General features: G+C 49.4%; 1 protein-coding gene across 9 annotated transcripts in view; it reads left to right on the top strand.

The window, feature by feature from the left end:
• The window catches only part of GTF2IRD1 (GTF2I repeat domain containing 1), a 70,296-nt gene that overhangs the window by 29,813 nt on the left and 12,781 nt on the right, over positions 1 to 27,702 (top strand). For 4 of the 9 annotated variants that reach the window (XM_068210136.1, XM_068210138.1, XM_068210133.1 and 1 more), the window contains exons 5-22: positions 1,066 to 1,249; positions 2,747 to 3,057; positions 3,493 to 3,582; positions 4,398 to 4,481; positions 5,861 to 6,044; positions 7,265 to 7,290; positions 9,874 to 9,994; positions 12,412 to 12,449; positions 13,464 to 13,544; positions 15,228 to 15,326; positions 15,896 to 15,949; positions 16,442 to 16,507; positions 18,978 to 19,161; positions 20,299 to 20,357; positions 20,527 to 20,592; positions 21,418 to 21,501; positions 25,711 to 25,894; positions 26,648 to 26,676. In XM_068210136.1, the coding sequence (XP_068066237.1) occupies positions 1,066 to 1,249; positions 2,747 to 3,057; positions 3,493 to 3,582; positions 4,398 to 4,481; positions 5,861 to 6,044; positions 7,265 to 7,290; positions 9,874 to 9,994; positions 12,412 to 12,449; positions 13,464 to 13,544; positions 15,228 to 15,326; positions 15,896 to 15,949; positions 16,442 to 16,507; positions 18,978 to 19,161; positions 20,299 to 20,357; positions 20,527 to 20,592; positions 21,418 to 21,501; positions 25,711 to 25,894; positions 26,648 to 26,676 (1,944 nt within the window). Of the gene's footprint in view, positions 1 to 1,065; positions 1,250 to 2,746; positions 3,058 to 3,492; positions 3,583 to 4,397; positions 4,482 to 5,860; positions 6,071 to 7,264; positions 7,291 to 9,873; positions 9,995 to 12,411; positions 12,450 to 13,463; positions 13,545 to 15,227; positions 15,327 to 15,889; positions 15,950 to 16,441; positions 16,508 to 18,977; positions 19,162 to 20,298; positions 20,358 to 20,526; positions 20,593 to 21,417; positions 21,502 to 25,710; positions 25,895 to 26,647; positions 26,677 to 27,702 lie in introns of all 9 variants that reach the window. The other 5 variants (XM_068210135.1, XM_068210140.1, XM_068210139.1 and 2 more) reach the window with 5 other exon arrangements.

Raw genomic sequence — 27,702 nt, 5'->3', positions numbered from 1 at the left:
CCCTCAGCCTGGAGATGAAGGTGCAGGCACTGTATCATGCCACCAGATGTTTTGCATCTGGACGCTGCTTTGCCAGGTTGCATTCCTTCATGGCTGTTTCTTGTGCTTCATGCTTTCAGCACCATGCTTATTGATCACAGTGGCTTGGGTTGGTTTCCAAAGTAATTTTTCCCCAGAGAGTGGCTTGAAGGTTTTGGCCATTCCTAGAAATCCTTCACAGCAGGCTGTTTTTCTGATGGTGTTTTGCCTGCAAAGTATAGTAGGGCAGCCCTGGTCTAGGCACACAGGCTCTTTATCTGGCTTAGAAAATCCCTATATAATGGCAATGCTCACTGCTTTTCTGCTGCTACAAGGGAAGGGAAAGCAATCTGTACCTGACTCCTTAGGGAGATCTTGGTGTCAGAGGTAAAATGGAGCCAGAGGCACATGGTGGGACTATGTTGCCAGTGCTGAGGGGAGCAGGTGAGAGTTCTGGGCTGCTGGAGGTGACTGTGCAGTCAAATGTATCGATGTTCAAGCTGTCTGTGAATAGTGGGACGGAGGGAGATTATTGGTTCTGGTTTTTTTCCTTGTCTGTCAAAGTGAATCAAAGCTGCTTGACAGCAACAGCAATCAAACTGTTTTCCGTTCTTCCAGGAGGTAAAATAAGAAAACTGACTAGAAATGAGGTTCCCAGAATATCTCAGTAAGCCTGAGATTAAAATCATTGTGAGTTGCTCTGCCTTCTTTGTCAACCCTTGGCTCCCTCCACCTTGCTGATGGCCATGTACCTCACTGACATATGGCTGGGCACTCCCAGGGGTGGGCTTGTGCCAAGTGACCCCAACTGAGGATTCTGCTGTGAAACCTGAATGATGAGACATCTGTTTATTGGCTTTTATGAGCTTTTTATTAATTAGTGCTTTTAGAAAGGAATTGGAGTGCCTTGCATGCTAAGTGCTAAGGTTTTTTTCTCCTAATGATCCTGTTGGTATTTCTTGCTCTTGCATTTAGTCCTCCAGGCCAGCTCAGCCATGGTCAGGGGCACAGGGCATTTGTCAGTGTGTAACTCTATCCCCTCCCCAGGTGAAGCCACGGGGAAGAGCAGCGTGGTCCCTTTGCCGTACGAGAGATTCCTGAAAGAGCCAGGCTTGCTGGCAGTTACTGGCTTGCCTGAGGGAATCAGCTTTAAGAAACCCCTGGAGTATGATGTGAAATCCCTGATGGCCATCCTAGAGCACAGCCACAGCATCCGCTTCAGGCTAAAAAGGTAATTTTGGGGACCTCCAAGGAGCAAGACAGCAGCGAGCACTTGGGATGGTGGCACAGGCAGGAGGGTCCCTCCCGTGTCCCAGCTTCTCCTCGAGACCCACAGACCTGGGTCCAGCTGTGCCAAATCCAGCCTTGCACAGTGATTTGTTCGTCTTGGGGGGCTTGAGTCCATTTCAGACTCATTTCTATAAAAAGTGTGTGTAAACATGCACATTAACTGCATCTTTTTATGTGTCTCTGCCAAAATTTCCACTGCGGTAAGCTAAGTGCTTTTCTGTCTCCAGAGGGATTTCCAGGGTAAATGCTGCAAGTGTCCTCCCAGGCTGAAATGGGTTTTTTAATGCCAGACAAGGAGGGAAGCGGGGGACTGCAGCAGAGCAAACTCCCCCTTTTGGCCACATTTATGCAAGGGGTTCAGTAGTTTTAGGTGCATTTCCCCTGCATTTGCCTGGCTGGCAGCACCTCAGATCCATTCAGAAAAATGCTGAGCATGACCAAATACCTCCTCTAAAGGCTTGATGCTTCTGGAAAATCAGGCTGAGACAGCTAAAAGTAGGACACGCAGAATTTGAGCTGTCTGTGAGCTTGTGGCTCCCTGTCTCATGTGGAGCACGTTGGTTTCTTCAGTCTGAAACTCATTTGTAGCTGACTGAGCTCCCCCTTGAATGCGCCATGGGTGCTGGGGGCTGGCATAGGCAATGGGGCCGAGTGATTGTGGTCATTAAAGGTTTTACCCCTTAAATGCACCGGGCATGAGTTGTGCGGCGTGGTCCTAGCTAAAAAAATGCTTTGAACTAACCAGCTTTGACTAACCAGCTCCACTTAAAGAAGACAAGAACCATTTAGGTGCCTGAAGATGCTCAGGAGTTTGAGTGACGGATATAACTTCTGAATCCCAGAACAGAACTATAGAATGGTTTGTGTTGGAAGGGACCTTAAAGACCATCTCATTCCAAGCCCCTGCTGTGGGCAGGGGTACCTTCCAGACCAGGCTGCTCCAAGCTCCATCCAGCCCGGCCTTGAACACTTCCAGGGATGGGGCAGCCACAGCTTCCCTAAGCAACCTGTGGCAGGGTCTCACCACCCACACAGGGATGAATTTCTTCCGAATATCCAATCCAAACCAGCCCTCTTTCAGTTTGATGTCGTTCCCCATTGTCCTGTGACTCCCTGCCTTTGTCAAAAGTCCCTTTCCAGCCCTCCCTTACCTCTGGGTAATGGAAGACCAGAGTCTGTTCTCCCCAGAGCCTTCTCTTCTCCAGGCTGGACATTCTCAACTCTCTCAGCCTTTCCAAATAGCAGAGGTGCTCTAACCCTGTAATGGTCTTCATGGCACTCCTCAAGCAAGGAGCCTGGCAGCTGGTGGTGCAGCATGTCCCACCCTCCCAGGCATGGCTCTTCTTCCCCATCCACATCCTTGCTTGTTGCAGCTTAGCAGTGCCATGGGCTCAAAGGAACCTGTTTTTCCCTCCTCTTCTCCCTTCCTTCCCCTCAGGCCAGCAGATGAGCCCAGCCGAGAGCCCAACCCCAACATCGAGTTAACTTGTTCCTCCCTCGCCTCCAAGGGCAGCCGAGACTCCGGTGCCAGCGGCCCTGTGGCCAAACCCACCGCGCAGGACGCCCCCTCCGCCATTGCTATCACCAACTTCCTCTACGGCGTCTCGCTGCCCGGCCCTGTCGCCATCGACCTCAAGCAGGAGGTGTCCTCGGGGCTGCCCGCGCCCACCGCGGCGGGCGAGGCGCTGCTGGCCCGGCCGGCGGGAGAGCTGAAGGTGCCTTCCTCACAGGAGTACAGCGACTGCTGTGGTAATAGCCTGGAGTCTGCTGTCCCATGAGGGCCTGGTGCACAGCCCAGCCCTGGCCCTGGCAGGGGGCAGCCTGGGGGTTTTGCTGTTCCTTGGATGAAAGCCAGCGTAGAGCTTGGCCTGTGTGGAAATGAGCAGAGCCCTTGCCATGCTGCACTGCCCCAGCCCTTCCCTGGGTGCCTGCAAGGTGCTGGCAGGGCACACCTCTGGTTTTGCCCCAAAATGACAGGGGCTGCACCACCGGGCCAGAAAGGCAGCGGGAATGGGGATGGCAGGGGTTGGTGGGGCCAGCACCACACCCAGGTGTCACAGGTCAGGGTGCATGGAGGAGAGACAGAAGGGGTGGCAGGGGACAGCACTGAGGGTCTTGTTGTGGTGTCTGGAGCACTGGTCAGGCTCTCATCAGCCCTTTCTCCTTGTCTCCCCTCTTGTCCAGGACAGAAATCATCAGTCTCCGGAGGTCCCCTCATCCAGAATGTGCACTCATCCAAGCGCATCCTCTTCTCCATCGTCCATGACAAGACAGGTCTGTGTGCTGCTCCAGCATTAAAGGCAGCCTTAGTGAAAGGTTTCCCCTCACCACATCTCTCCCCAGCAGTCTCCCAGCCCTCTCCACGCTCTGCAGGGACCTGGCAATGCCGGAGGGGATGCGTCTCACATTGGAGCCAAGACCTTCATCTCTGCTCCGGTCCATCCCTGCCCTTCCAAGATGCTGCTAGTGGTCCTTGAGCACTGCTGGCTGGCTGGGAATTCCCATCTCTGCTTCCTGCACAGGGAACCAAGGCGTGGCTTTGAGACAGGATGTTTGCCCCAGCTGCAAACAGCACATACCTGCTGAAAACTTGGCATTATTTCCAAATGACTGAAAGCCACTAGTCCCAGTGGGATTCTGCTGCAGTGCCTGGGGGGATCAGCAGTGGGGAGGAGACTGCCATTTCCCCACCTCCACTGCATGCCTGCCTTAAAGAGGAGAAAAAAATATGGGTGGGAAGGTTGGGAAAGAGGAGAAGATGGAAGAGATCCACTTGTGAAAGGGCTGTACCTTTCAAGGCTTCATTCCAGGTGGAGTTGGCTCTGCCCAAGAGGGTCTTTCATTCCAGGCTGAGAAATTTTATGGGGTCATTTCTTAGGATTCTGCTCTGCAAGTGCCAAGGAGAGTGCTTTAGGTCAGGGGTTGGAGAAGCCCAGACCTTATCTGCCAGCCTGGCAAAATTTGCTCAGGAGCAGGGAAATAATTTTTAAAGTCTTGTTCCTGCTTCACAGCACTTTGCAGGAGAAAAGTGCATCTGCTGTGTATGAACCATATGGAAGTTTCTTATTTCTTGTATTTTGTTTTGATAGATAAGTGGGACAGTTTTATAAAAGAAACTGAAGACATCAACACCCTTAGGGAGTGCGTGCAAATTCTTTTTAACAGCAGATATGGTGAGTAGGAGTTAATATCCCATTATGCATCTGCAGTGCTTGTGGATTGCATATCATTATATAGCAATCATTTTTGTTCCCTAACACAGCAGCAGAAGCCATATGCTAGAGCTCCCTGCTCTTCCTAACACATTTAGCTCAGCAGCTCCCAGTCTCCTGAAGGTTATGTCAATATTTCTGTTTGGAGCCCCACACCATTGTCAAGGAATTTATAACTGGGCTGTAAAACAGTCCTGTCTGGGAATGTGGATCATAGCACTTGGGCACCAGGAGTGGTGGCATGTGGCCCTTTTACATACATGTGGCAGGTAAAAAGAAGGTGAATGTTGTTGCAGCAGCTTTTTTCTCCATCTGCAGGGCTGCATATGTTGTTGGTGCTCCCTTTGCTATGGGCAGTGCTTTTGGTGTAGCTCCTGGGCAGTGGGGGAGGTGGAAGCTTGGGAAATCACTTGGGGCTGGTGGGTACTTCAACTGTGCCATCCCTGTCAGGCTGTGTAATTCTTGAGTTACAGATGGGCTGTAGATGTGTTCCCTGTCACCTGTGAGTTGTGTATGGGCTTGAGACAAGCCCTTTAACTTGTGATGTACAGAAGTGGTGCTGGAGTGTGTCCAAAAGGTAACAGAGCTTAGGAAGAGTCTGGAGCACGAGTCTGATGAGGAGCAGCTGAGGGAGCTGTGGGGGCTCAGCCTGGAGGAAAGGAGGCTCAGGGGGAACCTTCCCACCCCTACAATTAGCTGCAGGAGGTTGTAGCCAGGTGGGACTCAGTTTCTTCTCCCAGGTGACAAGTGATAGAATTAGAGGAAATTGCTTCAGGCTGCTCCAGGCAAGGTTTAGATTAGACCCTGGGGAAAATTTCTTCACTGAAAGGATGGTCATGCACTGGCATAGGCTGCCCAGGGTAGTGATGGAGTCGCCATCCCTTGAAATGTTAAAAAAAAGCATATGGACGTGGCACTTGGGGACATGATTTGGTGAACATGGTGCTGCTGGGTTAACAGCTGGAATCAATCTTAGAGGCTTTTTCCAACATGAACAATTTTATGATTCCACATGCTATGCAGATTGTGAATCATAGAGCTCACAAACCCGCTGGGGTGGGTCACAAGGAGTTTGGGAATGATATCTGGACTAGCTCACTCCTGGTTTGAGCATCACTGGGCATGTCTGGGAGTTTTGGAAGACAGTTAGCTGTGTTTACTGCTGCTTTCCTTTCCCATTTCCCATGGGAGAGCTGCTCCTGGGGCTCACTTTCTGGGACGAGCAGAGAAGAGGGCACAAGGCATTTGCTCTGCTTGAGTTCAAGCCCTCACACCTTTGTTTTGGCATCTGTAAAAGACAAAGCACTTGTGTAAATGAAAACCATGTGTTCATCTTTCAGCTGAAGCCTTGGGGTTAGACCACATGGTCCCTGTCCCTTACAGGAAGATTGCCTGTGACCCCGAGGCAGTGGAGATCATTGGCATCCCAGACAAAATACCTTTCAAAAGACCTTGCACCTACGGGGTCCCCAAACTCAAACGGATACTGGAGGAGAGGCACAACATCCATTTTGTCATCAAAAGGTGGGTGGCAAGGACAGCAAAAGGAAGTGTATGGCTCAAGGGTGTCAGGGATTTGAGCTGTGCTCCCTCCATGCTCACAGGGTTTGTTTTGACACGAGAAACCCATTTCACCCTCTTTCATAAGACAGCTCTTTCTCCCTGCAAACCTCTGGTTTTCATCTCTCTCTCTTTCTGCAAGGATGTGGCAGAGCTGGCTGTGCCATGATGGCCCCCAAACTCTGCCATCGTGTTGTAAGTGATCATGGGCACCAAACTTTGCCAATGCCACCCCAAACATTTGAAGGTGGTTACAGCACCTTCAGTGACATTTGGTGGATGGGAGCGATGCCCCTGGGTGGAGGGAGGAACATCCATGCTCTCACAGGGATTCCCATCCACCTTGTTTTTCACTGATCACTTGTGCACATCCCCTGTGTCTGGTGATGAGAATCTGTCACCTACAGGCCAGGCACAGTGTCCAGGTGTCTGCCTTTCCACTGGGGAGGAGGAGTGGATATATTCCTAGTTATCACTGTGCTGTGCAATCTCCCTTTGCTTCTCCATCAGGAAAATCTGCTCTATAATACATTGGTTTATCCAGTCCCTGCCTATGCAGCACTTGTGTTGTTCCATTCCTAGAGGTGTGAAACTACAGCACAGAAAAATCCTGGACAAGGCTCCCAAAGGGGGCTAAAATCACCAACATTGATGGAATTCAGGCATCCTGAAAGGGATTAGCTTTCCTGATGTCATTTGATAGAGAAGGCACTTTGTCCTGCTTTGTCCAGGCTGCACCAGGCTGGATCAGGATGTGGGATGAGGCCTGGACACAGTTTGCTCCTATGAGCAAAGTTGTGGGTAGCACCAAAATACAATATTCAGGAGACAGGTGACATCATGGTCAGTGGAATTGGAAATTGAAGATCCAGTAACAGCTACTTTGGTCCCACTGTTTCTTTTTGTAAAGGCAGCCTATTGCAGCCTCATTTAATAAGTTAAATTAAAACAATGACTTATAAGCAGATTTAGAGGTGCTTTAGTTAAAAAGCATATGGTACAAGATTGTTTGGCTGCACAACAGGCTAAAAGGCCTTTATTAGCTGAAAAATTCTTTCAATATTTTTAGAGAATGAAAAAAATTCCTAGTTTGACTTGGTTTAATGCTATTCATTAATTAAACCTCCAACTCAGTCATTAGCAGCATCTATTTCTAATTCTTTTTTTTTTTCCTTCTCTTCTAGGATGTTTGATGAAAGAATTTTTACAGGTATGTTCTCCAAATCCTTTGATTTATTGCCCACAAAATTGAAAGGTTATCCAGAGAAGCAGAGTTGAAATAATGTTACCTGTAAGCAGAGGAAGTGCAGGACGCATGCAGTTATGCTCAGTAAGGAGAAGCCTTGTCTGCCCTACACCAGGACATGCTGAGATTGCCTTTGCCTGGTATCAGTGCAAGCTCTGTGCTCTCCTTAAAAATTGAGTTTTGAAGGTTTAAGTGAGAATTCCTGGTGTGTGAGGCTGGGCTGGCTTCTGAATCAGTCTGAGCCACAGTAGAGGCAGTATCTGTAATTTCAAGAGGAAGAAAATTACTGCTGTGTTCCTCACTGGTAAATTAGTCTTTCTTTGACTTTCTTTGCTCTGTGTTTTTACTTCTTTTTTCTCTGAGCTGGAGAAACCAGACTAATTCTTTACTGTGAGGGTGGCAAGTCCCTGGCACAGGTTGCCCAGAAAAGTTGCAGCTGCCCCATCCCTGGAAGTGTTCAAGGCCAGGTTGGATGGGGCTTGGAGCAAGCTGGGATTGTGGAAGGTGTCCCTGCCCATGGCAGGGGGTGGAACAGGATGATCTTTAAGGTCTCTTTGAACCCCAACCATTCCATGATAAATGCTTCTTGGCAGATACAAGGAGACAGATACCCATGCTGTCACACTCAACCCACTCTCCAGCACTGCCCTCATACACACCTGGATTATGGCATTGCATCCAGATTTATCACACCCGGGTCCTGGATTGCCTGGGCTTGGCTCACAAGTAAAGACGTGTTTTGGGGTGATGTTTTGGCTTTTTTCCCCCTGAGCTGCCAACTGCACATGCTGGTAGCACTCCAGACACCTTTTTCCCAGATATCTCTGCCAGCCAGATTATCACTCTTGCCCCACAACAGCCCCAGCCCTAAGAGTGCTTCCTGAGCATGGTGAGGTTGGAGCCACCCAAAGGGGACCTCCAGCAGAACATGGAGGGGGTCCCACCTACATGGGGAATTTCTTTGTCTAAAGCTATTAATGGCTTTTTTTTTTTTTTCTCAAGAAAATAAATTCTTTAAGCTCTAGCCCATCCCCAAGGGATGGAGCACTGAGCTGTGTTTTGGGATGCTTGGATTTTCCTTGCATAATGCCTGCATGGTATCTGGGGGAGGCATCATGTACATCTGCACATCACCTCCAGACCTGCTGATGGAGACCACTGTGCTGTGGGCTTCTGGATTACATGGTAGGCAGGTGCAAGTCAGGATATTTAGAGATGAGGAAGCAAACCCAGCAGAACTGAGGTGGGTGACAAGTCCCACTCTCCTGACAGTTCCCTGCAGGGCTACCAGAAGCAAAACCCATTAAACCTGGCTCTGTGTGGTTTGTGTCAGCACATCAGCTTGTGCAAAAAAACCCGCATCTGCTGAGTCAGGAGGTGCCATTTCTGCAAAGATATTCTTTTCTGAGTGGAGCTGTATTTTAAGTTGCCATTTGTGAAGTATCCCAAAGCTTCCCCATAAAGTTTTGCTCACCCTTTAATTAAAATACCCACCACTGCTCAGAAACCTATTTTTGTTACTCCCCTGGGTAGCAGCTTCAGGCAGGCTGTGCTGGTGCAAGAACAAGATTTGGTTCATAGAAAGCACAGATTAAAGGAGCCTTTTGGACTGTCAGTAGATAAATAGTGTTTTTAAGGTTCTGTAATTCTGCTGATCCTATTGCCAGAGCCCTGCCCTTTCTCGCAGGCTGGAACCAAAAGGAAAGTGGCATCAGGTTCCCATAGATGGAATATGTTTTAGAAGGGTGAGGATATTGTAATGGTGTTTGAGACCAGCAAAGAGCCTTTGACAACAGCTGTTTAACAAGACACCTTGTGGTTTCTGCAGCCTCACAATGTAGTCTCACTCCCTCCTTGCCCCAGCCCTCATTCTTCAGCTCTTTGCTCACCTTCCCTGCCTGATTTTATTTCCTACTCTGCCTTCAGATTACTCTTTCCATCTCCAAGGTCATTGATGAGGCTTCATTTCAGCTCCTTTCAGGCTGCTCAGGAACAGGGAAGGGAGAGGGGAAGTTTTTCATGGTGGCAGGATGCTTCTGTCCTTCTCTGTGTCACTGTAACAGAGATTTCTCCTGCTGCTTGGTGGGCTTGGAGCTGTGAGACAGGGCTGCCTGTGCCTCTGCTACTCTGTTTTGCCAAGTTTGCATCCAGTGCAGCACATCCCCTCCCTTGGGACAGGGACAGCTCTCCCCACTTTAGGGCTTGCTCCTACAGCAGTGATCCATGGCCCTGGGTTTTAGACCCTACCTCTTGGAACCCTTGTCCTGTCAGCCAGCCCTTTCTGGAGATGCTGTTTCCTGGCAGGGCTTCCCAGCACACACATAGTTATGGAGAGGTTTAAGTAAATGTCTTGCTAATATTTTAACATGTGAGCCCAGTGGAATCAGCACCCTTGTCTTTGCAAGCAGGTGACACTTGAAAACCTGCTCCCCTACCCTGACCTCAGCTCAGGGACTAGGAGGGGAACAAGCTGCAACATTGGCACCTCCAGTTGCTAATCATGGTTTTGCTTTTCTCCCAAAACCCACCATGCACACCTGGCAACAGGAAGCAAATTTACCAAAGATCCAACCAAGCTGGAGCCCTCCAGCCCTCCCCGGGAGATCTCCCCCGAGCCTCACCGTGGGGCCACGCTGGAACTGGTGGGGACCTCTCAGGCCAACAGCAGGTAAGTGGGACTTCTGTCCCTGTTCCCTGTAAAATGACATCCCTCAGAGAGTTATTTTGGGGCTATTAATGTGCACAGCAGGTTACTGATGTGTTCATCAGCAATGTCCAGTGGGTGCAGGGGGGTGCCATGAGTGCGATTTAGTAAGCTGGAGCATCAGGGAGATGTTGTAAGTCCATAACGGGAAGGTGAGTGGCTAAACTGGTGCTGCTTTCCTACCTCCCTAAAATCCCACTGCAGTGGGGTAGTCAGTTAGTCAGCACAGGAGGAGGCCAAGCAGCCCCATCTTTTTGCAAACCAGAAGTTTGGAATCATTAATTTTGAGCAAAACTGATGAAGTGAGGGTTGTGCCTGGAATTATCTGCTGGAACTGTCTCTGGTGTTAATGCATGACCTAAAGGATTTACCCTCAGCCCACACTGTAACAACATCCTTCTAATTAAGTGTTGCTTGTTTAGAAAGCTCACAAGGAGCCTAACATTTAATAAAGGTGGGGTTATACAGTCCAGCAGGGTGGGAGATTTTTCATGAGAGTACCTGTTTCTGTTACAACTGTGCCATGAGCTAGACAGGTCCAAAACATGCTGGCAGCACCTGTGGAGCATGTATCACACAGCATACAGCTTTCCAACCCAGACTGAGACATCCAGGAGGTGTTTGTCTCTTTATAGCCCCAGTTTCCTTCATTCTTAATTCAGTGGAAGCAAGGTGTATTTTAGCCTCTAAAATCACTTTAAGGAAGAGAGGCAGGGCAGCAGTTTATAGCATTATGAACTGCTGTAAGACAAGGAACCTTCTCCCAGCCTTCCTTCACACAAATGGAGTAAAGAATGCTCTTCAGCTTCTCTGGCACAAAGCCTCACTGCCCAGCAATGACAGCTCCACCAGCTGGGGCTTCAGACAGTGCTGTGTGGTTGCTAACCTGTGCAGGTCAGGATGGGGAAATAAGGTAACTTGTCTTTGTCCCATCCATGACATCTCCTGGGTTCCTTTCCTTTCTTGGCTCTTCAATGGCATGAACCTGTGACAGGTTGGAGTCTCTTCTGGTTCTCCCCAGTGCTGTTTCAGGTTTGCTCCCTTGGATGTGGCTGCTGCCTGCCCCTAAAGCATGTCTGAGACAGCAGAACCTCAATGAGTGAGCCTGGCAATATGGCCAATACTGAAATATCAAAACTTTGGAGGGCAGAGATCTCTTCAGCTGCCCAGTCTGCAGGGCTGGCATTTGTCTCCAGCTTTCTGGGTATCTTCAGCTTCTTCCCAAAGGAGGGTTTGTAGGAGATTGTTTTTTGGTTCTTTTTGCAAATGAGGAACCTCCGTGCCTCAGTAGGACTGTTTCCATAGGAATGGGCCCCCCAGGTCAGAGTCCTGCTCCAGGGAAAGTGCAGTGTCCAGCACTCCAGGAGAAGGGCCAGACACTGTGAGGTGTAATGCACTCCCTAGAGAAGCCCTTCCCCCAAATTTCCTTGGTGAAAGGTTTACTTTGACCTGAAGTGGGAGAGTTTAAAACCCTTCCCAAGGCTCCCAGGTAGTATATGTACCTTGTAGACCAATGACCCTTTTTGCCTTTCCACACTTAGGAAGAACATTTCCAGAGCACTCCTGGCTTGTTTTGTGGTTTGTTCTGGTGATGCTCCTTAGTGGATTTAGGCAAGTGAGAAATGCTTTTGAACATCCCTCCTGAGCCAACGGGTGCTGGCTCAGAAGGATTTTCCTTCCCCCTAAAAGGACCAACATTGTGAAGGAGTGCTTTTTCCAGAGTGGTTCTTTAGGTCCCTTACTGCCAAAGAGCTGTGGTTGTCCTTGTTCAAGAGAGAGACAAGAAAGCACATGCATCCTGGGAATGCAAAATAATCTCATTTGGATGCAGAACAACTTGTGTAAACTCCTGAGCATGTGAAGTTAACTGTTGATGGGAATTTGGGATAGTGCCCAGTTTTCAGTGAAGAAAAGCTTTGAACAGAATAAATATTTACCAAATCAATTGATTTTTTCCTTTCTCCTTATTTTTTACCTCCATGAGTAACCACATTGTAATAACACTTATGCACTGCTCTCTGTTGCAAAGGGATGGAGCCAACCAAGTTTTGGGCTGCAAAGCAACCTCTCTTGTTTTCAGGAGCTCTCTGCTGCAGTTCCATCCATGGATGTCTAGAGGCAAGGCTGCCATCAGCAAGGGTGCAGGACCAGGGTGGGTTTGAGTGCAAGGTTTATTTCCAGAGAAACTCGCAGACCTTGCAGCCATGGGTGCTCTGGGGCTGTGGGTGTAGTGGCCCTGGGGACCCCTCTGTAGCTCTTGCAGCCCTCTGTGATACCAGGCAGCATTTCTCCCTCCTGGGATCAGTTCACACACCACTGGGTTTTAAGCTCTCTCTTTTCTTACACCATGACCACCTTTCTTGTCTGCCTTTCCCTTTCAGGTCTGAGAAGTGTAATGTTTCTGAAGGCTGTGAACCAGGTGAGGAATAATTAATTTTCTCTTGCAAGGCAGTGTTATGGGGGGCACTCTAGAGAAAGATGCCTGCAAAGTAACTTGAAAGTGTGACTTCAGTTGCCTGATTGCACCACAGTGCAGTTCTCTAAGGACTTTATCCCCATCTGATTGATGCAGAGAGGAAGGCTCTTACCCCCTGACCCTCCAGCTGGGGCCTAAAAATGTACAAATTGAAATAATGAAACTTAAGCATGTGCATAAATGCAAAGCTAAGGGCAGTCTTCACTCTCTGAGTTCCTTTGAAAGCCACCACTGGGAAGTCAGCAGTGTTGGTATTCTGAGCACCATGAATGAAAAGGAAATGCTTTTCCACAGATTTAGGGGCTTGGACCCATTGAAACACCACACCAAGCCATGCTGTCTTGCCTTTCCAAGCTGCAAGCTGGCACTCAGTGCCTTGCAGTCAATCTATCCCACCCAAAGTGAGGAAATTTATCTTGAGAGAAGAGGAAGCTGGGCAGAGGACTGTGGGCAGCCTCTTCCTGGGGCAGCTGGTCAGCACAGGCTTTCATCTGCTGGGCTTGAAACCACACTGAATTTCACCAGGGTTCAGCTGGTCTCATCTTGGTGTGATGCAGCTTCAGTCAGAAAGGGGCAAGTCCCAGGCATGAGTTTGGGAGCATTAAAATTGCTAGGAGCCACCCACTGGAGACAGCTCCTCTGGTGTCTCCACCAATGCCCGTTGGTGGCCCAGCTCATTTTAAGTGAAGAAAGCCAGGAAACAAGCATTTCACAAGGTCCAGCTGCCAGTTTGTGGGCACCAACAGCTCCTGCCAGCCAAGCTGTTTGCAGAAGCCATGCCCACAGGTGTCCCTTTGGGTACCTGCATGCCGTGGGCCACCTGACCGAAGCCTTGTTGTTGTGGCAAGCTCAGCTGGTACTGGAGTGCCAGCTGGCCACGCTTTCCCTGCACTGGGGCTGTGTTGGGCAGGTTGCTGGATCCTGTTGGCGACTGCCTTCCGTTGCCTTTCCCCATAGGTACCTCAGGAGAGCTAGGTGGGATCAGGCAGATCAAAATCGAACCAGACGAGCTGAACATCATCCAGATCACCGTACCAGGTAGCTGCTGGGGTACCATCTGTGTGCAGTGGTGGCTGCCCAGGCAGGGTTCATATTTCAGCATTTTGCTTTGAGAAGAGGCATTTGCAGGGTATTTCCCAGCATGTAAGGTTCCCTCATGTACCTGCAGTGGTCTTCCTTAGCTGGCATAGGAACATATTGAGGTTTCCTGGGAGCATTGGAAGGTGTTTTAGGGCTCTTTGTTGTTTTTCTCTCTCCTTCATTGCTTTCCTATCTCGCCTTTCCCCTGGAGAAAGCGAGCCTGGTTTGCTGCTTTGCTTCATGTGGAGGATCCCAGGTATTGAGTACAGGATGCTTTTGAAGAGGTCCTTCATTCAGAAAACCAGCCTGGTTTTGAAGAGTTCATAAAAGCTAATAGTAGGCAGGTCTAATAGGTCTAATAGTAGGCAGATTTAGTATTGAGCACACGCTAAAAATGTGTTGGAATTGTTGACACTGATAGGGGAAATTCCCCACATTTCTGCCCAGAGAGATCAGTGGCAATGGGTTGTGATGGAGATGACATGCTTGAGGGGCAGCTGGGAGAGTCAGTTTTCCACTTACCTGTCCTGGACAGTGCAATTGGTAGGATAATCCTCAGGGTTTAATGAGTGGATTGTTAGCAGTTTGCATTTTCAGTGTGCTTTACAACCATTAATTAATAAGCTCCACAGAATGAGGGCAGCAACAGAACTCTAATATGCCTGAGGGTGAGTGATTCTGGGGACAGCAGTGACACCAGGCCCCACCACACCAGTTGTTGCACCTAAATTGTAGCAGTCCCCTTAGTAAAGTAGTAGTTGAGGAGTCACTCCAGGATTGGTGTAGAATAGACTTACCTGTGGTTACTAGAGGGAAAGGAGAAGGACCAAGGTATACTGGTAGATCAAACATTTTCTTTTTCAACTTGGCAGCTAATGGAAGAGAAGAAAGTTGATACGTGGTAAGCTGGAGGTCCATGGGAGGAGTGGGAAAAATTACCACTTGTCCAGTGGCAGGGAGATCATACCTCAAGTCCAGAGTCCCCCTCTTCTTGCATGGAGTTGAATTAGAGGGAATACAGCTGAAGGCAAGGAGGAGGATTAATAGAAAAGAGGTGCTCACCTACAGGGAGAAATTGGTGAAATTGGGATTATTTATCCTGTGAGGTCACAAGTGACCTGATTGAAGTATATAAACTAGTTGAAACTTCATTTAAAGCTGAATTTGGATGTGTCTTTGAGAACATTGGACAGCCTAGCACTTGGGGAAACAGGTTTAATGTAAGGGAAACCAAAATAGAGTTGATTTTGTTGAGAAAAGCAGCATTAGTGGACTCGTTTCCCCCCATGTAGTAGCTAAATCAAGCAGCATTAGCTTTTTAAGTCAAAATTGAGTGTCTAGATGGAATTAAGCCAAGTAAATAATTGGAGCTGGTTTTGCTCTTCATCTTCTGTGGAGGTTAGGAAGAGATTTTTGCTTTGGAAAGAAGGTCAGGTCTGTGTCAGGGATGAGCTCTGGGTGGTTCTGGGAGGAAGAAGGCAGATGCATCCCCAGAGCATCTTCTGGTGGTATGTGGGGCTCCTGGGAGTGGGGGGCCCTTTGCTCAGTCCTTGCTGACGGCCGGGACCCTCTGAAGGCTGTTTTGGGGACAGTGTCCCGCTGGCATCAGAACAAAAGGTGCCCATGGGTGTTTGTCCGCAGACCGCTCGCCTGGTTCAGTGGAAATGCAGGACCCGGTGCCCACGCACGTGGCCTCGGATGAATCCAGATACATCCTGGAAACAGTAGCAGGTACCAGAAGTGAAGCATCTGGGAGTCTGCACGGTAGGACGGGTGTTCATGCATGTGTCAAAAATGAGTAAATACTATTTATGATTCAGAGTGGTGCAGTGCAAGACCCAGTTCCAGAGTCTTGGCCTCAGTGAGGCCAGCTGGGAACTCTGATAGACTGGTGGGTTTTCTGGATTAACTGGTGGGTTTTCTGGCCCTGCTGCTCCTTCCCATCCTCTCTTCAGCTCCAGCATGCTGCAAACCCAAGCCCCTTTGCCCGGGGCTCACCTGGAATTTACCTGTGGGATATATGCTGGCCCTGTGGCTGCCCTTGCTCCTGCTGGGTCTCTCCTCTCCCAGAAAGCCCATGCCAAAGGGTGGGCAGCCCTCTTGTATGGAAGCACTGGTTTATTCTGCCAGTGCAGCTCTTGGCATGCTGCTACCAGCCCAGCCTCTGCTGGGACACTTGCTCAGAACTTAGTGAGGGGAGGGAGCAGTTGAGTGGCTGCAGGGCACCCGGACAACTCCTGCTCATGTCTTGTCTGGTTTTGCTGGTGCCTGCTGCTGCTGCTAACCCTCTTCTTCCTCGGCAGAGACAGAGAAGGGCTCCAGTGAGGAGTCTCGACATGAAGAAAAGCAGGTGGAGGGACCAGGTGAGTGTATGGTGAACTCTGAGCATCACCCATCATTGCAGGTTTTTGGAAACATGGATGCACACAGATGTATTTTGGGTTGGGTTTTGTGAGCTTCCTGTGTTATCAGCAAAGCTTTTAGCCTTTAGCCTCCAAAACCTCTGCCCAAAGAAGGGCACCATTGTGTTCTTCTCCACTCCTCAACTCCTCCTCCTCTCCTCTTGTGCTTAAATTTTTGAATTTACTTTTCCTTCTTTTTTTTTTTTCCTCCTGACTGCTAGCATGGCTCTGTAGCATCTGCAGCAGGTGCATCCTTGCCCTTCCTTGTTAAGAGATCAGAGTTTGGAGGCTGCTGTCAGAGGACTAGCACTGATTTGAGGGCATGGAGTGTGAATGGCTGTCTCTGCCAGAGGTCAGACAGGGGCTGCTCACCTGCACAGTGCTTGCCCTGGAAGCAGCTGGTTGCTCAGAGCATTTCTCTGTATTGTTGTTTGTTTTTTGGTTTTTTTGCAGATGGTATAGGGGACATTTTAAGTCATTTGAGGAAACAAGTAGAAATTTTGTTCAACTCACGATACGGTAAGATGGTCATTAACACATGTTCATCATGCCAGCTGCTGGCTTTGTCACCGGCCATTTCCAAACCAGCAGCTGAGTGAAGGTGTAATCTGATTTGTTCATTTGTCTGCTGGGCTCACAAATGCATTTGAAACCTCCTTCAGCCTTGTTATTGCAGCTCTTCCCCTTCGTTTCCTTGAAGCTGTTTCACTGGCTGCAGCCCAGGAATTGCTGCCTTCACCCTGCAGAGGGAAGGTCCAAAGTGGTTCCCCCATCACTTGTTTGAATCTCAGAGAGTGTTTTCCACCCACAGTGATGATTGCATGGCTCAGGAAAGCTGGTGGCACCTTGGTGGTGGGGGCTGGCACTCAGCATGCTCTGCTCACCCCTGCTTAGAGAGGTTATTTAACTGAGAATAAGTACAAGCGAGGTGACACATGCATTTTTGAGAGCTGGCACACAGTTTTTGCCACTTTTAGGACCAGGAGATGGGGCTCTGCCTGACAGTTCTCAAAAGCCAGGGGCATAGCTGAGCTGGTAGAACCCATGGTGACCAGGGAAAGGAGAGGAGCCAGGATGCTCTCAGGGAGGGCTGGGCACTGGGATGTAGCTGGAACAGCCATTGGAGCAATGGCTCTCAGTGCTCCCCATGTTACTACAGTAACAGGCTGGGAGTCCACACTGATGAGGTGGGGTTTTACCCTTGTCCTGGTTTGACACTGGCCAAACACCAGGTGCCCACAAAAGTTGCTTGCTTACTTTTTTCTCTTACAGTTGGGCAAAGGAAAGGGGAAAAAAAATTAACAAAGGGCTCATGAGTTGAGATAAGGACTGGGAGAAAACACTCCAAGGGCAAAACAGGTTCAAATTTAAAGGTATAAAGTAAAATTATTATTAACAAAGTCAGAGGAGGATAATGAGAAGTAACACAAGCTTTTAAAACATCTTTTTTGCCCCCCCAGCCCCTCCCTCTTTCCCACTAACAGTGCAGGGAGACAGGGCGTGGGGGTCTTGGTCAGTTTGTCACTCGAGATCTTTTTCTGTTCACTCGGGGAGAGGAGTCTTTTTTCTGCCATGCTGTGAAGTCCCTCCCACGGGCAAACAGTCCTCCCAAAACTGCAGTGGCGTGGATCACTCATCCACAGGGTGCAGTCTTTTAAGGCTAGGCTGCTCTAGCTTGGAAGCAAGGGCCTTCTCTCTCTATTTGGGTTTCCCACTGGATCACAGCTCTCTTGGCATCCACCCGCTCTGGCATGAGCACTTTTCCCATGGGCTGCAAGTGGATCTCTGCATCCCCCATAGACTTCAAGCCTTACAGGGGTTCAGTTTGTTTTACCATAGTCCTCACCACAGCTTGCAGAGGAATCTCAGCTCTGATGCTTGGAGCACCTCCTCCTCCTCTTTCTTTTCCACTGCCCTTGACACTGCCATGTTGTTTTCCCTCACATGTCCTCACCTCCTTTTCTCTGACTAGAAGAAAAACTGCTGCTTATAGGTACAATTGCCTACAAATTCCACTAATTCAAAGATTTCTGCAAGATCCCACAGTGCCAAGAAGTTGGTTTTGTCCAAGTTCTGCACTGGGGAGCAGCCCGCCATGACTTTGCTGTTGGCCGTGTGTCCCTGCTGCCGTGGCGCGGGCAGTGCCCGCCGCGGCGCCGGCGCTGTTTAACGCCTCTCCTCACGCAGGGCGCTGGGAAGACAAAGTGCCACTGCTGCCCCTGCCCTTTTCACCTGTGGCACGGCTGCCAGGGGCAGGCAAGGCTCACCACAGGCCATGCCAAGGTGGCAGCAGCGGTGCACGGTGACCACAGTGCCTCCCCATCCCTGGGGAAAAACTGCCCGTGCGCTGTTTTGATTTTCTGTTTAAATGTGTCAGCACAGAGGCGCTACCAGCCTCTCTAACTGACCTCACAGCACGTCCATCTTCAGAGCCATCAGAGATTGGCTCTGCCAGATATGGTGGAAGCTTCTAGCAGCTTCTCAAAGAAGCCGCTTCTGTGGCCTTCCCCTGCTACCAGGCTGTGCCAAATCAACACAAACCTGTTTTTTCATCTATCCCAATAGCACTGCTTGGCCTTGGCTGTTTGGTTGCTTTTGGCAGTATTTAGCAGAGCAAGGGGAGTCCTCACCATGCTGGGCTGCACAGGCTGATGGGGCACCCCGAGACACATTCCCTGTCTCCTCACTTAGCAGAGGGGTTTCCATGGGGGGCTGGATGTGGGGTTCCATTGCTTTGTGGAGAGGTGCTCGCAGCCTTTATAGGAAGGCAGGCTGTGATTATGTAGCAAATGCAAAAGCCAGCTCCAGGTGGCTGCATGGCTCTGTCCCTCATCTCATGTCTGCCAGTGTCAGGGACATCCCCACGAGGCACAGAGCCACCACAAACTCCCCAAAAACCTCTTGAATCCCTCCAGCAACATACCATGTTGCTGTTGCTTAGACCTGACATGGAGGTCCAGCAAACTAACGAGATTGGGTCCCCATGCAGCGAAAGCCATAGGAATATCAGAGCCAGTCAAAGTCCCCTACTCCAAGTTCCTGATGTACCCTGAGGACCTGTTTGTTGTGGGCTTGCCAGAAGGCATCCTATTGCGCCGCCCCAACTGCTTCGGGATTGCAAAGCTGAAGAAGATCCTGCAAGCGAGCAACAACATCCAGTTTGTCATTAAAAGGTAAGGCAGGCGGGGTGGCTGTGCCTTGGGGAGGATGCTTGTGCTCAGAGCTCCTGCTGCTGTGCAGTGTCCTGGGGACACTGGTCCAGTGACAATTGGTCACTACCAATAAATTAGCTTGATTAGAAGCAGACAAGGGTTGTTGCCTTGGAGCCATCCGTGGGAGGCAGCAATGGTGTTGTCATCTGTCCCTTCACATCTTTTGGGTTTTTAACCTGCTTTTGCAAAGGTTTGGCCACGTCAGCAAGGATGGGTGAAGAGGCATTTAGACTTCAGGATACCCTGATGTGGAGCAAGGATAGGGGCTGGGAGCCCTGGAGGGTTTTCCTACAGAAAGTGGCTCCAGCTGAGGTCCAGGTGTGCATTTGTGCAAATGGGATGCTGCAGACATGAGCAAAGATGCTGACCCTGTGCTGGGGAGCAAGGGTGTCATAAGAACCGTGGGAGGGCTGTGAAAAGCCACAACCAATGTAATGCAAGAGCATTGCCCTGAAAGAAGGAACAGATCCAGCAGGGATGGATTTTAAGGTGTCTTAGGTATTTTGGGAGCAGTTTCTAACCCAAATGCTGGCACAACCAATGCTGCAGGTGACTGAAACAGAAAACAAATATTGGGAGCATGGAGATTTTGTGGTGACAGAATAGCAGCTCTCAGGTCAGCCCAATCATATTTTGGGGTTTCCTCCTGTCGTGATCTCAGATCCATTCCTTTGTGACACAGCTTCAGTGCATCTTGTTAACAAGCCCTGCTATCACCTCACTATCCAGCTTTAGTATTAGGTACCCAAATGGCAATTTTTGGGGTCAATTTTATGTTGAAAGAAGCACAGCTTCTCCCACCCCTAAGAAATGTTCAGGACCATATCTATTAAAAGTCTAGTTGCTGACTTAAGCTGCTCAGTCATCACCTGCTTAATCTCATCCCAAGGAGTGACACATCAGCTCATTAAAGAGCCTGTCAGCATGAAAACTATGTCCAAAGTTCTCCTGCTGTGTTGTAGGAGCTTTTAAATGGCATTAGCCAGACAGAGTGAATGGTTTGTGGCTGTAGGAGTGGTGTCCTGAGGATGCTGGAGCAGCAGTTTGTCATTGGCAGGGAGGTCACTCACGTGCCCACTGCTTCTCCCTGTTTTGCAGACCGGAGCTGCTGGCAGAGGGCGTGAAGGAGTCGGTGTCAGACAGCCCAGCAGCCAAAGGTAGGCTGAAAGACACCCAGCAGCTGGGCTGTTAAGGTCTAGATAGGAGAGGAGTGAGAGTGGTTTCCTACAGCCTTCCCTCCCCACCTTGTTTTTTGGCTGGAAACCCCTCCCATGCATCCCCCTTGGCAGTGCTGTGAATCCTAATTCCTCTTGTGTCCCCTGGCAGCCGCCGACGAGAGGGACTCGAGCGAGGTGCTGCTGGAGGACGCTGTGAAGAGACAGGGCTTTCAAGGTGTGGGGCTGGAGACGTGTGGGGGCTGAGGCAGAGCCCCTGGCCCGCTCTGGGGGCTGCATGGGACAGATGTGGGAAGGGAGTGCTGCAGGTGTTGGGGCTTGGGGGGTTGGCAGAGGAGCAAGACAAGGCTGGGAAGAAGGAGAGAAGGAGGTGGGATGAGAGGATGGAAAGCACAGGCAACTAGAAGACAAGATGCACAGCCAGGACAGTCCCACAGGTCTAAGGAGAGGTTTGAAGTGCTCTGCATGGTGCCCTAATTAACCAGCTTGGCTTATCTCCCTCTCTGACCTTGTGAGATGCATAAGTTTCCAAGCTTAGGGGTTTGCCTTTTCTGGGGCTTTTTCCACCTGTGTGATGTTTGTATAAATGCCACTCGAGTTTAGCTGGCAGCAGCATGGTGACTCCCTTAGGGGACAGAGTGGTGGTGAGAAGCCTGTGGGCTGGACAGGCAAGTGCTACCCTGCTCAGGCATCTCTTCGTGGTCCCTGGGGGCCTGTGAGGATTTGCCCAAGGATGGAGAGCTTTTTCAAAGCCTTTGGTTTCTCTGAGAGGCTTTGGAGTGTGTTATATTTTAATGCCAGTAATTATCACAACTGAATCTTCGATTTCACGTGGCTTTTATTCTTAGCAAACAGGCGAGGGAAAAATAACCCAACATATTTCTGTTTAGATTATTTTTAAGGACTTTGAATGACCCACTCTACAGATTAGCTAATTGCAAGATAAGGGCTTTCCTATAATTAGAAAATGGCATTACTTAAAAGTCACAGAGTGCCTTTTAATATACCAGCAGAAATCTATAATTGTTTCTTTATTTTACAGAAAATTATGATGCCAGGCTTTCCAGAATAGACATTGCTAATACGCTGCGGGAACAAGTCCAGGACCTGTTCAATAAGAAATATGGTGAGAAACCAGGCTTGTTTTATTGCCCCCCCCCCCTTACTCCCTCCTAATTTTTTGCTCTTTATCTCTCCCCTGTGCTCCTGATTCCTTCTTGCCAGGTACTTTCTCTCATCTCCCCCTTGAGCTGCTGGTACTTAGGAGGGAATGGCAGATCTGGGATTTGGCGCTGTTTGCTGCAGGAGCACAGGGAGTGCTGGGAGGTTGGGAAGGGAATAGGAAGAGGCCATAGCGAGCACTGGGGGACAGGAAGATGCTGCTCCTCCTGTTCCCAGGGCAGGGAAATGCTATTATCCCCATGTTGAGGTTTACGAATGTTATACCCCAGCTTAGTGTTCACACTGAAGCATTGCAAGCTCGTTCACTTGTCCTTCCCCCTCTCCCTCCCCTTGCAGTAGGTTGGAGGCACAAAGGGTAAAAATCCCCTATTGAGATACAAGTTTACTGGAAAAAGCCATGGAATAAGAGAACAAACTGTAACAGCAACAATATCAGTACCAGAGGGAACCAGCACTACCTGACCACTCCCTCTGCCACACTTACTTGACCAGAAAGGATCCATTCCCTCATTCCTGGAAAATGATGTGCGGTGATACAGAATAACCTCTAGCTCCTAGCCTTGCCCTCTCCTGGCTACTGCAAAAATTAACCCTGTCCTGGCCAGAACCCCTTATTTTATACCTCTTGCTTCACACCAAAATTCTACACTTTCTAACTATATACATGTGTGTGTGTGTGTGTGTGTGTGTATCCACAAGCACACATCTGCATCCACAGATATAATTTCTGTCGTCACTGCCATCCTCCAAGATGTTCATTGAGTTCATTTAGACCATGATTATCTTAGAGGTCTTAGAGGTCTTCCACAGGCTGCTGGGCTTTTGGCTGGTTGCTGCATGACAAGCTCATGGCCGGTGTAGCTGGAGCAGCCCATCCTCATTGGCCACGGCAGTTGGGGCAAACAGTGGAAGTGGCACTCAGCAACCAGTATTATGCAGTTCAACATTACTAACTGTTCTCACCCGAAAATCAAATTCCCTTCAGGGACACAACGTGTTTCCCTGTCCCTCTGCATCACCCACCAAGTGCATGCAGGTCCCTGGGCAAAAACAATCCCACGGATAGGTTTGCCTTTGCTTGAGGCGGGACCTATCCAAACTGTCTTACCTAACACATTTTCTATGTGTACCGTGGGGATTTTATCCTCTTCTACACTACATGGAGGTTTTGATTGGGCAGGGCCAGCCTGGTTGGTAGAGCCTCAGGTGTTAACTAACCAGGTGGCCTTTGCTAAATGTAGATCCCAGTGTCTGAAGGTTTCCCCATGCATTGCTTTCAGTGTGAATTTTAACGGCGCATTGTACCATTCTCTTTTTCCAGAGGCTGTTGCATGTACTCGGCACTGGTTAGGCCACACCTTGAGTGTTGTGTCCAATTTTGGGTCCCACAATACAGGCAGGACGTTGAGATGCTCGAATGCATCCAGAGAAGGGCAACAAGGCTGGTGAAGGGTCGAAAACACAAGCCCTATGAGGAGAGGCTGAGTGAACTGGTTGTTTAGCCTGGAGGGGAGGAGGCTCAGGGAGGCCTCATCGCTCTCTACAACTCCCTGACCAGAAGGGTCTAGCCAGGTGGGGGTTTATCTCTTCTCCCAGGCTACCACTGACAAAGGACACAGTCTTAAGCTTCAGCAGGGGAAGTTTAGGCTGGACATTAGGAAAAAATTCTTCATAGAAAGAGTGATTCGGCATTGGAATGGCCTGCCCAGGAAGGTGGTGGAGTCACCATCCCTAGATATGTTTAAAAAAAGACTGGATGTGGCCCTTGGTGCCATGGTATAGTTGATAAGGTGGTGTTAGGTCATGGGTTGGACTTAATGGTCTCAAAGATCTTCTCCAATCTAGCTAATTCTCTGATTCTGTGATAGGGAGTGTGATACACCCACTCAATCCCATGCTTTCTGGCCCAGGTGTCAATGAGGCTATTTTTAAAATGAGTCCCATTACCCAGCCCAATTCTTTCAGTGTGCTCTGTTGCCACAAGACCTGCTTTTCAAGGCACAGGATGTAGTGTGAGGCACAGGGTAGGTCTTCAAGCATCTAATGGTGCCTTCTACCACTGTGAGCACGTAGTGCTTGCCTTGGCAGGTTTCAGGCAGCGTGATGCAATCGATCTGGCAGGTTCCCCATACTTATATTTAGACCACTGCCCCCCAGAGGGGCTTTACCCACTTGGCTTGCTTTTATCTCAGCTCATGTTTCACAGTCATGGATAACCTGGCAGATGGTGACCATGGTTAAGTCCACACCTCCATCATGAAATCATCTGTTTGTTGCATCTCTTTCTTGATGGCCTGAGGTGTCAGGTGTCACCGAGCTAGAAATAATTCACCTTTACATTGCCAGGCCAGGTCTGCCATAAATACTTTAACCTTGGCAATCCAATCCACCTGTCCATTGTTGTGATACTCTTCAGTAGCCTGACTCTCGTGTGTGTCTGTATCTAAAATGACAGGCTTTTACAGCTAACTTCTCTACCTGGGCAGTAATGTCTTGTCACACTTCAGCAGCCCAGAGGGGTGTCCCTCTGTACTGCCAACTGGTCATTTTCCATTGGTCCAGGCACCCCCACAGAGCATTTGCTGCCATCCATGTGTCAGTGTAGAGGTAGAGCACTGGCCATTTCTCTTGCTCAGCAGTATCTAGAGGCAGCTTGAAAACTTTCAGCTCTGCAACCTGACTTGATCCATCGTGTCCCTTGAGAGCTTCTGTGACTCACCATGTAGGACTCCATATGGCAGCTTTCCATTTTCAGTGTATCCTTACAATATGACAAGAAGTGTCAGTGAAGAGAGTGTATCGCTTTTTATTTTCTGGTAGCTGGTTGTATGGTGGGGCCTCCTCAGCACAGGTCACCTTCTATTCAATGATGATGATGATGATGAAGACAACAGTCAAAAATGTTCACCGTCAGGCCAGTTCATGATGCAGGATCCCAGGCCATTGGGATTTCCTGTTCAAGCTCTCTGTGTGATCAGTGCTATCCGTGCAGTCCATGTAGCATCAGTGTGTGCTGCAAGGCCTTTCCCTTTGAGCATCCAGCCCAGCACTGGCAGCTGGGGTGCCAAAAGAAGCTGTGCTTTGGTGCCAGTCACTTCAGAAGCAGCTCAAACCCCTTCATAAGCAGGCAGTATCTCTTTTTTCAGTTGGGGTGTAGCTGGCCTCAGGTAGTTCATGTTCCCAGCTCCAGAACCCCAGGGGTTGTTCCCAGTCTCTCCAGGTACTTTCTGCCAGAGGCTCCAGGAAGGACCATTCTCCCCAGCTGTGGTCTAGAGAACATTCTTTGCTTCCTGTTCTGTCCTGACTGGCCTAAGTGCTACTGCCTAAAAAATCTCCTGTTTAATTTGTTCAAAAACTTGTTGTGCTCAGGACCCCACCTAAAATCGTTCTTCTTCCATGCCACGTGATAGAGAAGGTTTACAATCTGACTGTAATCTGGAATATGTATCCTCCAAAACCCAGCAGCACCTAAGGAAAGCCTGTTTCCTTTTTGCTGTTTGCTGAGGACAGAGCTGCTTTGTTGACCATATCCTTTAGAATCTGACAACATCCATCTTGCCATTTTGCTCCTAAAAACTGAATTTCCCAGGCAGATCCCTTGACCTTAGTTTGCTTTATGGCATAGCTGGCCTTCAGGAGGACTTGGATTACCTTCTCCCCTTTCTCAAAACCTTCTTCTGCTGTGTTGCCCCACACATTGATGTCACCAATGTACTGCTTGTACTGAAGTTCCAGCAGGAGTAAGACTTGTCCAGGTACTTGCAAGGAAATATGTAGCCTCAGTCCCGCAGCCAGGCCTAAGAGAGGGAACACAGCTGTGGAGTTATCTCCAAATAACATCCCAAAACAGAGAACAGCAGCTTTCCATCCCTCCCACTGCTGTGCATGGGCATCATCATGCAGGACAGTGCATCTGCTCAGCCCCATGAGCTCTGCTGCACACATGTGCCTGTATTTGGACCCCTCCACTGCCATCATGGAGGCAGCCTGAAAATGTTGGTCTTTGATCTAATGCTGACCTGCTGCCTCGAGCAGCCTGCCCACACTGTGCTGTGCCTTGATAGGGCTGGGGATAAAGCCAGAGCTGCAGCAGAAATGGCATCCCTGACATCCTGCACACTCACTACTTAATTCCCACTCACTTCTCTCCTAGGTGAGGCCTTGGGGATTAAATACCCTGTGCAAGTGCCATACAAGCGCATTAAGAGCAACCCAGGGTCGGTGATTATAGAGGGATTGCCTCCTGGGATCCCCTTCAGGAAGCCCTGCACCTTTGGCTCCCAGAACCTGGAGAGGATACTGGCCGTCGCTGATAAAATCAAGTTCACTGTGACAAGGTATGTGGTGAGAGGTGTCAGCCATCCTGGGGAGCCAGACAGGGGGACAGGAGGGAGCCCACCTAAAGGCACTCCCTGCTCTGCAGCCCCATGGGGGCAGGTCTGTAAGTGCCTCCAGTCCCCCAAGACAGCAATTAAGGTGGCAGCTAGTGGTTCATCAGAAAGGAGGGGGCCATAAACCAGACACTCCTGCTTTCTTCCCATCCACTGCCTGAGGAGATGATGGGGGAGGCAGTGGCAGGAGAAAAAGGTGCTTGGTGAGACTGATCTCCAGGCAGAGAAAAATCCCAGCCCCCTTTTTAGAGGCTTGAGACAGATTATTGCTGGTGCAGGGCAGTGCTGAGAGCCCTGCTGTGCTTTAGCAGCCTCTGTTCGTGGCAGGATCCTCTGTGTTTCACAGCCAAAGGGCATGGACACAGGTGGGAAGGGAGGGAAAAGCACTTCAGCTATGTATCACACTAAAGTGAGTCAGGAAAAAAATGGGCTTAAGAGTGGCTCTGTGACCCTTTTGCTGGACCATGTTGTTTGTCTTCTTATCATGGGGCATGAGGTACATCATGCTGCCCCAAGCAGGGGTTGCTGCCCCGAGCAGGGACCTCATCCCCACAGAGCTCCTGTTGGTCCCACATGAGTTGTGTGAAGGACAGGCTGATCCCCAGCCTTCCATGGGCCACAGGAGGGTGTTCGGGCCAGGCATGCTTGCTTCCAGATACCATTTCATTTTAAATCTCCTTTTTTCCTTATTTTTCACAGGCCTTTTCAAGGACTCATCCCCAAACCTGGTAAGAGATGATACCTTTTTGCCTAAGCAATGCATTGACTAGGTGTTTAGTGGTGGTCAGTCTGTGGTAAACTGGATGGCAAGCAATAATTTTATCAGCTGGAGGAAGGTTGTTCTACTTCACTTTCCTGGGCTTCCCACTTTGGTTTTGTTGTTGTTTGGTGCATTTGCTGCCTGAGCCAGTTGGCCTCAGCATCACCCATCAGTACTGCTGCTGTTGCCTTGAAATGATGGCATTTTTCAAGAGCTAATCTAGGGCAGGGATCTGTTTTGTGTGTTTAAGAAATCACCCACTTTCTTAAGTGTTTGCTTAAAATCTGTGCTGTAATGAGCTGGTGGGTTGGGTGGTGAGGGAAGGTCATGGGTAAGGGGTGATTAACCACAAGGGTCCATGTTGGGCTGCAGTAGCATGGCAGTGAAGGTCCACTCCAGCTCGTGAACATTCCACAGGCAGATATACCAGGGAAGACATGGCAGAGGAGAGGACAGGGTGTCCAGGGTGAGCTCCATACACAGCTGCTCAAATCATCATCCCAGAGCTGTGTCCTTCACTGTCAGTCCCTGCAGTAGCTGTCTCTCATTTCTTGGTTGCTCAGAAAAGAGAGTTGCTGTCAGAAATGTGTTTAAAAACCTGTCTTGATTTTAAATGTCTGTAATTACAACTGTTGGAAGAGCACAGATGGGTGCAAAGAACCTTGTCATCTTTATTCGTGGCTTCCCATTTCCTTGGCCAGCCTCCATGGCAATGGCACAATTTAGGAAAGACAAATATGACAGACAGGAAAACATTTATATGCCCTTAATGGGAATAGCAGAAAGGTGTTAGAGCTCTAACAAAAGGTGAGCTGTCAGTAAAATTCAGGCATGGTCCATGTGTTCACTTGTAGGAAAATTTGGGCATGGTCCATGTGTTCACTCCTAGGAAGATTCAGGCATGGTCCATGGGTTCACTCCTAGGAAGATTCAGGCATGGTCCATGTGTTCGCTTCTAGGAAGATTCAGGCATGGTCCATGGGTTCACTCCTAG

The sequence above is a fragment of the Anomalospiza imberbis genome, chromosome 20, assembly GCF_031753505.1.
Source record: "Anomalospiza imberbis isolate Cuckoo-Finch-1a 21T00152 chromosome 20, ASM3175350v1, whole genome shotgun sequence".
Taxonomy (NCBI): domain Eukaryota; kingdom Metazoa; phylum Chordata; class Aves; order Passeriformes; family Viduidae; genus Anomalospiza; species Anomalospiza imberbis.
The sequence above is the reverse complement of the archived record's forward strand: the minus strand, read 5'-3'. Positions and strand labels throughout refer to the sequence as shown.